Raw genomic sequence first — 10,026 nt, 5'->3', positions numbered from 1 at the left:
TCTGGTGAGGAGACCAAAAAGCCAAAGCATAAAACAATACAGACTTTTCTCAGGAACTGGGTAGTTTCTTGCTATCAGTAAGGGTGTTCTGGATCAGGCACTGTTCTGTTTTCTCAGTGTGATGAGATGCTAATGAGTCCTGCTTTCCAAGAGGAGCTTCAGCACCATCTTTACTGACCACATTTCTGATCTTGCTGGTTAGCACCACTTTTAGCTGTGGTGCATTCACAAACAATGCAAAGCTCAGTATTGTATCATTTATTTATAGTGATGTCCACAATATGCTGGGCCTTTCTCACACGTTCAGTGTTGGGTGAGTCAACTGAAGTTTTGTGAAGAGGACCAGCAGCAGGCAGTGTCTGTGCAAACCGAATCTATTCATGGGCAAATAGATTTTGAGAGTCATAAATAGGAAAGGGTGGGAGTATCTGGATGAAGTTGTGCCAAACATAGGGAGTGCCATGTGGGAAGAGGCATTCGTTGATTACGTGAAAGTTGATGTGTGGGTAGATGACATCTAATCAATCCATGGAGTGATAAGTTGGGGCTCTCAGAAGTCAGTGCAAAGCTTTTTGCAGTAACCATAAAATCTTAAGCTTCCCTCTGAGTAAGAAAGACCACAGGACCCTGGTGCACAAACTGCTTTCTGAATTACTTCTTCTGATGAGATGAAACCAGGCTAAAGTGTTTGTGCCAATGTTTGCTCTTAAAAGGAAACCCTTTGGCACTCTATGTGAGAGCAGAGACACTGTCATCCACCACCCAACCAAATTTCTGATGTGCAGAGAAGTGCTTGCTCAGGTGGGAGGTTCTGCCCTTGGGCTTGAACTCTAGCTGCCAGGTCTGAATAGCCAGGTGTTCCTCCTGAGCAGGCTGCTGCTTTGATGTTGTGACCTTCAGCAATCCAGGAATATTTTCTTGCCTTTCCCCACTGTGGCATCAATCCACTTCTTACCTCCCTATGTACAGTAATGAACTGCTTGAAAAAGTGTTTTGCCACACTTGGCAACAAGAATTCCCACATAGTTGGACAGAGCATTCACCATGCCCCATCCAAAGGTGGTATTTGCTTAAGTTGTCTAAGAGTTTTTCCCTACATTCTGTGAGATGGAGGGAATATGATCTCTCTTCCACTATGCTCACACACCCCAGTGCACTCAGCCCCGCTGCCAAGTCTGCTGGGTCACCCACTGGTATCCCCAGTACAGATACTCAGGGTACTTTGAAGTGGTTGAAGCTGAGCTATTGCTCTACTACCATGACTTTCAGGGAATGGTCTTCCATGCTGGGTGAGCCACTGGGATATTGTGTGGTGTGCGCTGGGAAGAGCTGGGATTTGTAAGACTAGGTGGGACAAGCAGCTGGTGTGACAGTCCCTCCCATTTTTGTGTGTTGTAGATGGAGCTGCTGAAGGGATTGCCGTGGCGCCGTGCTTTCCTGGCTGTCATCCTGAACCTGCTGGCTCTCAGCCTCTCCACCACTGCCTTGCTCGGCAGCTACTGGTGCACTGGGACCCAGAAAGTGCCCAAGCCGTTGTGTGGGAAAAGCAAAGCCACCAAGTGCATCGGCGTGCCCATGGCGCCTGACGCAGGGGCTAGCAATGTTTCATCCCAGGACGTGGTGCACTACAGCTGGGAGACTGGGGATGACCGCTTTGCCTTCAGATACTTCCACACCGGGATGTGGCTTTCCTGTGAAGAAAGCATGGAAGGGCCAGGTAGCGTCTTGCCCAAGAAGCCACAACTTCTTCCTTTGTATTTCCTCCGCGGGAGTTTGGAAATGAAAGGCAGGAGGCTGACAACAATTGGGAGAAAGCCCTCTTCATTTTCCTAGATAGCATCAGCCCCGTGCACTGCTGTGGTCATTAGATTTCTCTCCTTCATTGGTATGCTTACTGAGGGAGTCAAGGGACAGTGGTTGCCTATGGGTGCCCTTCATTCTGGAACAGGGGTTGTGAAGTGCAAGTGGTGGTGGTAGTGGCAGGGACTTAGTGATGGTATCGTTCATCCTGATGTGAACTGGAGTGAGCCTCCTTTCCCCTTGTCTCCATTCCTACACACAGCTTACTTCATGCTCTCCAGGGCACAGTTGTGCATGTCCCCTCAGAAACATAAGTAGGTTGATTTTATGCAGTGTTGTCAATTAATAGTTGTCACTGTAAGGGCTGCAATAGTTGATGTTCTTAAATCACCAAACTGAGAGGTTTTGTGAACTGAAGAGGAACTGGACTTTTTTTTTAAAAAAAAAAAAAGAGACAGAGAGAGAAAGAAAAGTATTGCCTTGTAGATAGAAAACCTGGAGGATCTGAACCCAGAGGAACTAGGAGGCAAATTGACCTGAAGATTAGAGCTAAAGTATGTTATTTTAGTTGTTTTTGTGATATTGTTGTGCCAGGTTTAATTTCTGATCTTTGACCATATGGGACTGGCACTGTAAACCCTAGAGTGCCAGGGGCTGGTCGTGCAACCTGTGCTTGACCCCTTGGTGCTTGCCTTCACCCTTGGCTTCCTCCTGCCCAGCTCTGCTGAAGTCCTTTTTTCTGAAACCTGTGCCATGCCAGCACAGGTGGATGCTCTGCAGTGCACAGATGCTCTTTACGGCCTGGCACACACATCAGAACTGACCTGGAAGGTGACCAACAGAGCGAGAGAGAGATTTGCATGTAAATATGCAGTGATGAAAGTCACTTTCATCAGGCCCATTCCCTTGGCCCACCACCTTCCCTTCAAGCTCTCCCCAAGCACAAACATCTCACCTTCTTTAACTAAGCCACTGTTCTAGTACAGCACTTCTCATTTCCTTACCTGCTGCTGTCAAGAGTTCGAAAATAAAGAACTGGTGAAAGAAAACAGACAGAAAGGTGTGGGAGCAGGAGGGAAAGTGCCTGAAAATCTCATGTCCTAATGAGAGGGCTGCTTAGTTATGAGCATTTCCAGACATGCTGCAGAAAGAGATGTGTTTATTTGGGACCGGTTTGGGTTGAGGTGTGTTTCCATGGTGCTTGTGGAAACGGAGCTACATCTCTGGACAGCATTCTCTGAAAGACTGGTCTGGACACTGGGCAGTCCTGGAATAACCCTGGTGCCTGAAGGAATGTGCAGAGGGCGTTACATCTGGAGCGCAGCAGAGCAGGGGGTAGAGCAGCTAGTCAGCCTTGGTTCCCTATTTCCTGCAAGCTGAGTACAACCCACTCGTTGTGGGTCTTTGAAGCAAGTGCCTAGACAACAGCAACAACAACAAAACAAAAAAAACAAGGGGGGAGGGTGCTACCATGAGCAAAAGGAGTTTGAGTTGAGCTGGAGAAAAGATTTCATTATTCAGGCTAATCTCAGGATCAGTTCAGATGAGCCATTACTGAATAACCTCATTAAAGTTCTAGGTGAAGTAGCAAACCACAAGTTAATGAGGACTGCAGATGGCACTAAACTGGGTAGCGTCCTGAGGGCTGTGGACAACAGAAGTAATACAGGAGATTGGGAGAGATTAGAACTGGGGATAGAAATTAAGAAAATGAGATTCTTACATGAAGAGCTTCAGACTGATACTTCTGGGAGAAAATGCTGTGCCAAGCAGAGGAGGGGACCCTCAAATGCAGTGATGTGGTATGCAGTGAGAGAGACTTACACATAATAATGATGTATCCTCAGCTGAGACAATAGCTTGCATCTAGCCAAAGCAAATACAGATGCCATTTCTCCAAAGAGTATGCCTAAAATGTGAGGAGACCATAATTCTGTGTGATCCACAGAAGAGGGACTGACATCTCTGTGACACAGTATTTCACTTGGGAAGATTTTTTTAGGGTTTTTTTTTTCCTTTTCCTTTTTGGGAAGCAGTGCTAGAACTGCTCTGCTGAGGCTGGGCTGAGTGGGAATTCATGTCCTCAGCAGAAGTGGGTCTGCAGTCTGTTACAAACTACACCCTTAACAGGCGTGACCAACAGTAATGTTGTGAATGCATAGCAACAGATTTTTGTGTTCACCAGAGGCTCATGAGATTTACAAATTGCTGAAGGTCTTTTTTCTGGAAAGGCCATCTCTGGTTTTCCAGGCAGACGTTGTCTTCCCAGGCCTTGCACCAGTGAAGGTCTGGAAAAATGGTCAGAAAAAGAACAGGGGTGAGAAGATCTGAGGGATAGACTCGGAGTGATTGGAGCTATGCAGTGAAAAGAGAGTGAGAGGATGAGATTTTTCTTTTCCATGATGTACCCTGCATTGTTTTGCAAACTAATACCTTTGTTTTTGTGTTTCAGAAGAGAAATGTCGTAGCTTTATTGAGCTTTCACCGCCAGCAGAGAGAGGTAAGAGCAAGTTCCAGGGAACCTCCTCTGGATGAGGACCTGTAACTTTTCTCCTCTGTGAGGACATCAGGGTGGGTCCCCAAAGAGCCATGAATGAAATCCTGGCCTCATGGCTGGTAAAAGAGCAAATATTTCCTCACAGATGTTTGTCTAAACCACTGCCATCTGTGAGGTCAGTGCTGGAAACCTCAGACCCCCTCCCATAGAAAGCAGGATTTGTTTCATTCAATACGTTGCCCAGTCTGAGCTTGTTATCTTGCTGTAGTCAGTGAGAAGGGGTTGGATGGCACCTGAGGACAGTCCTTCCCACATATACTATGTGTTGACTCAGTGCTTCAGTTTTGGGGTCTAATGTGATAGCCCTGGAAGCTGAATCATCTTTTGCTTTGTGGTGAGTGATCAGGACACCTGCAAGTTACACTTTCAGGGTGAAGCCCTTGCCTCCCCCAATACAAAACTTCATTGGGGTTGGAGCTCACCCCTCCTGTCATTGTCACATGTTTCAAATTATCCTGGGGATAACTCCACTATACCTGGATGTATGTGTATACATGCAATGGAGATTTTACTTGCTGAAAGCTTTTCAGTTGGTGTGGACTTGATAATTGTTCCCTGAGATAGGGACTGAAAGTCATTTCTGAGGAAACTCATATGTGAACCATGAGAGCAAAGGCTGGAACAACCACTAGGGAATCACAGCAGCCAGCAGGGACATGAATACTTTCAGAGAGATCACCTTTTTCTGCCTTATTTCCCCTATTTTAAAAACACCAGCAAAGATGTCTGCCCTGCTTTTATAAAGTGATGCACATTCCCAGGTGAAGGGTCTGGTGTAAGAGGCATGCAGTGGCATCACTGCACAGATTAACCAGGGTACAAGAGCAGGGTTGAAAAACCTCCCCTGCTTATTCTTTTGGGAAACAGTATTCTACACATACTGCTGGTGCTACAAGATCATTCTGAAGTCCTGCATATCACAGAATCACAGAATTGTAGGGGTTGGATGCCAAAGCAGGTTCCTTAGGACAGATTGCTCAGATAGGTGTCCAGATAGGTCTTGAATATCTCCAGAGCAGGAGACTTTACAACCCCCCTGGGCAGCCTGTCCCAGGGCTCTGTCACCCTCACTGTGAAAAAGTTCTTCCTCATATTGGTGAGGAACTCCTGTGCTCCAGCTTGAGGCCACTGCCCCTTGTCCTGTCTCCGCAGACCACTGAAAAGAGGCTGGCTATTTCCCCTTGTGTCCCACACTAGAGATATTTGTAAACATTAATCAGATCCCCTATCAGTCTTCTTTTCTCAAGACTGAACAGCCCCAGTTCATTCAGCCTGTCCTTGTAGGGGGAGATGTTCCAGGCCTTTAATCATCTTCGTAGCCCTCCTCTGGACTCTCTCCAGGAGATCCCTGGCTTTTTTATACCAGGGACCCCAGAACTGGACACAATACTCAAGGTGGGGCCTGACCAGGGCAGAGTAGAGAGGTGACTTAACTGCATTTACTGAATGACTCCTGCCTTTAATGCACCGTGCTGGCTTCACAGGGAGCAGCAATGCATTTTTCTTCTTTCTCACCTTTTTGTGCTTCATTCCCTGCCCGGGTCTCTGGCTCTGTTGCTTCCAATGTGTCTTTATAGCCTGATTTCCTAAGAAAGCAGGTTTATGCAACCAGATTATGTGTCTTTGTAAATCTGTCTGTCCCCCCTCACCCCCCTCCCGCCGTGTCTTGTCTTAATTGCAGCCCAACACCAATAAAAAGGCCGTGTTCTGTGAAACACAGAGCTCCCACAAAGTAATTAGAACATGGCTGTGAGCTTAAGCACGACACTGATAATGACATTGTGGTCCTAACAGCTCCATCACCTGCTTTCACCCCTTCCTGCACATAGCATCATCTTAAAATTACTTTGGCCTCCAACGCAGCTGCCGTTCTATAGCTGGGCCAGCACTGGGGAAGGTGGTGTTGCCTGCTGACTGCAGGCTGGGCTGACTGGGCTGCCTGTGTGCACAGCAGCTCTGCATGATGTAGGCAGTGTTATGAGGCCGGATTACACGGCATGTGTGGTAAGCCTGGACTCACAGGGAAAACAATGCAGAGTGTGTGTGGTGCCTGCAGCATCCAGGGCACTTTGATCAGTCTGAACTCTAATGAAGCAGTCTCCCTGATGGGTGCTTGAGCAAGCAAGGCAGCTCCTTTAAGCAGGGAATGCAGCTCATCAATTCCTGCTAAAGAGCTGGGTGACTCTACGGCACTAATGATGTTGAGGAATCAAGCCAGTGCCACATTAATGAGGGTTTTGTTCACACTCTTTTTCCCCAGTTGAATGTCTCCTCTATGGCCATTAATAGCTGCTAACAGTAATGTTCACAGTGCTGCTTCATTTGTCAGATGAATATTTCTTCCTCAGTGAATCCTGTGCTTTTCCACAGCCCAGTGTTACCCAGTGCCTTTCCTCATTCTCCTCCAAGTTCTGCTGCACAGGGAGCTCAGCTGTGGACTGTGGTATCACTACTTAAGTCCCACTCACAGTCCCAGCATGAAAGTACCTGCACTCTGTTCAAGCAGCAGGGCAACTGGTGATTGTTATTGCCCTAACTGGATACCTACCCCAAAGAAGCCCATTTTAATTGGGGTTTCAGTCAGAAATACAGGCTTGCCAGGGGCTTCCTGAATTCCACAGTCCAAGTCCCAGCCCAGCCACAGATGCACCATAGAGTTCTTTACGTAACCAGCTGAGTTAAAAAGGTTGAAAGCTGTTTGTTTTGGTTGTGTTAGAAACCTACTCTGATGGTCACAATGCTTATGGGTAAGAACCTTCTAACGCCCAGCTCAGATGTGTCTGTGGCCAACCTGTGACCACTTGATCTTGTGTTAATACCCAGCAGCTTTCCCTCTGTCTTTTTCCCCTTGGTCTCCTCCTGGATGTTTGTGAATAATGCTGGCTTGTTTACAGACAGCATTTTAGTTCCTCTCAGCTTTTGCCATGCCAGACTAGCTAAGCTACCTTCCATAGCAGACTCTTGGTCCCCTTCAGCATCCTTTGAGCCCTTTCTCACGGGAGTTGCTTTTGGGTGTTCTCCGTTTTCCTTCTTTCCAAAGGACATCCTTTCAGGATTGGGTTGGAAAGGAGGAGTACCCTCTCTTGAACAAGCCATTCTGTACTGATGTGAGAAGTCTCTGCTTCCTGGCAGGAATCCTGTGGCTGTCACTGGGATCAGAGATGCTGTACATCAGTTTGCTGCTCATCAGCTTCATCCTCCTGATGGTGGAAATGCTGCATACTGGCAATCCTGTCTGTGGGTTGAAGCTCAACGCGTTTGCTGCCGTCTCCTCTGTGCTGTCAGGTAAGTGCTGGTTTGGGATCACAGCAGCTGGAGAGCCTCCTCTCCCACACAAGGCTGAAGGAGGCTGCTCTGCCTCCTGCAACAACTTCTTTGCTTTCTTGTCTTTTGTGTCCAGGTCTCCTTGGGATGGTGGCACACATGATGTACACTCAAGTCTTCCAGGCAACAGTTAATCTGGGACCAGAGGACTGGAGACCACACACATGGGACTATGGATGGGCGTTCTAGTACGTGAGCTCTGAAGCCATCTTCACCTCCCTGGCTTTTTGTGCCTCAGAAATTCTACACTTTGCCAAAACCAGCTTCCTTCTTTCTTGACCTTCTGTGTTTCCAAAGACAGGTGTACCACAGTGCTCCTACTGTTAACTTCCTGCCTTTGCCTCATCCCCTGCTGTTACAAATAGTGATGGAGTTACTGAAATGACCAGCTATGCAGGGCTGGCAAAGCAGCAGGGTCACACCCTAACAAGTGCCTTCGACCCTGCTGACTAACCAGTTTTGTCCCTGTGCTGCTGTGCCCTGTTTGGTCTCAGCTCTTCCCTGTGCGTGGAGGCCAGTGTCACACTTGTGACACTTGTGACACTCAAACACGCCTTGTTTTTCTGCAGTTTAAACAAGTTGCATGCTGGCTTAGTGACAAGATCTTCACTAACTGATGTCCCAAAGGCCTATTTCTGCAGCACCAAGGTTAGACACATGCTTCAAGATGTGAACACTGTAGCCAGGAAGAGCAACTTCATAAAGCAGGTGGTTCAGGGTTCCTTGCTGTAAAGGCTCCAGAAGCTGGCTGCAGCAGGTCTGCCATAACCAGCTGGAGAAGGTGCCTGTGGAAAGCACTGGCTCTGTGTGCAAGGCTGTGCTGACAGTGACCACACTGGGTTTACAGACTTAAACACTCCAGTGCCATGTGCTGGCTGTGGACATCAAATGTCAGCGTGGCCATCTGGTTACGCTCAGGTAAACATGCTTCAGGTCCAGGAAGACTCTGAGCAGCCCTGCAATACAGTTTGTTTCCAAGCTGTGCTGTCCTGCTCTGACTGGTTAGATTTGCCTGCTGTCCTTTATTTTTTTTTTCCCCATATCCCTCTTTTTCCTGTGACAGTGACGACTAAAACTTACCCCATGAATCTAAGGAGGACCTTGTGGTGGAATAACCCCCAAGAACCATGTTGTAAGCCTTAGTCTTTCTAGTTTATGTTCATGTCCAGCAGTTTCTGCCTGGAAAATCAGGGTGCACCACAGTGCATGCAGTTCAATTCCTTATCCTACTTGGCTTCTGACAGTGTGTGCTGTTCTTGTGTCTCTCCTGTAGCATGGCCTGGGCCTCCTTCACCTGCTGCATGGCCTCTGCTGTCACCACTCTCAACACTTACACCAAGACGGTGCTGGAGTTCAAAAGGAACCACATCAAGGGCTATGATGGGAACTTCAAGGATCAAGTCCAGCACCACCAGTACTTCATACAGCAGCAAATAAGCAGCTACTACGAGCCCCAAGACAAGCCCCTCCGTTCTGTCTCTGAGGGAGTCGACTTCTACTCTGAGCTGCAGCAGAAAGTGCTGCAGCGGGAACCAGAGCTGGAGCTGGATGAGGTCTTGGGACAGACAATTGGGGAGGATTGCTGTTAGGGATGAGTACACAGGGGTAGAGAAGTGGGGCTTGGGGGGCACAAGAGCTCTGAACCACACACTAGCATCACTGTTAGCAAGTTCTCAGGGAGCTCGTCCTTCCTCTACAGTACGGGAAGTGAGAAGGTGGGCACTGGGCGAAGTCAACAGCGGTGCCAACAGTAGCAGGGTGGGTCCTATCTGATGAGTTTGACAAGCATCCTGAGCTTGGAAGGGTGAAACTGGAGGGATATGTTGTTGGTGCCAGCTGTCTCCAAGCTCTTTCAGAGTTAAGCCAGATGTTCTAATCCCAGCATTATTCCACCTGGGAACAGATAGTGCCATCCAGCTGGCAAACTGCAGCACTGGGCCTCTTTAGGTGGCTACACACAGCCTTTCAGCAGCCCTCCCTGCCTGCCCCCCCCCCCCCCCCCCCCCAGGTTCTGTGCTATGGTGAAGGGCAGCAGTGCTCACATTGGCTGTAATCCTCTCCAAACACCCTGCTTATTATTCACTTCCAGGCCCAACCTCTTGTCCCTGCCCCCAGATTAAAAGTACCGCTGCAGTAGGAAGGGGGAGTTGCTTTCAGACTTCCCTGTCCTCCACCTTCCTACCTGTAATGACTTCCACATGTTCCCTTCTTGTTTTTTTACCAAAAGTCTCCCATTCTGGGGTACTTTTCCGTCTGTCTCTTTCAACTGTGCTTCTCCACAACCTTTAAGAATCTTGGTAGGGCTTTTACTTTCTTCTTTTTCTCTTCATCTGCCCTCTTTTCCC

The 10,026-nt window shown here is 48.1% G+C and overlaps 1 protein-coding gene across 1 annotated transcript; it reads left to right on the top strand.

The window, feature by feature from the left end:
• Positions 1–1,398: 1,398 nt before the first annotated feature.
• GSG1 (germ cell associated 1) lies at positions 1,399–9,270 on the top strand (the record flags this gene model as incomplete). Its single annotated transcript, XM_084265821.1, has 5 exons — positions 1,399–1,717; positions 4,253–4,300; positions 7,490–7,642; positions 7,758–7,869; positions 8,955–9,270. The coding sequence occupies 5 exons, from the start codon at positions 1,399–1,401 to the stop codon at positions 9,268–9,270; spliced, it is 948 nt and encodes a 315-aa protein (XP_084121947.1).
• Positions 9,271–10,026: the final 756 nt, after the last annotated feature.

Source organism: Gallinula chloropus (assembly GCF_964237585.1).
Source record: "Gallinula chloropus genome assembly, chromosome: 1".
NCBI classification, from domain to species: Eukaryota; Metazoa; Chordata; class Aves; order Gruiformes; family Rallidae; genus Gallinula; species Gallinula chloropus.
This window is presented reverse-complemented; position numbering and strand designations above follow the sequence as displayed.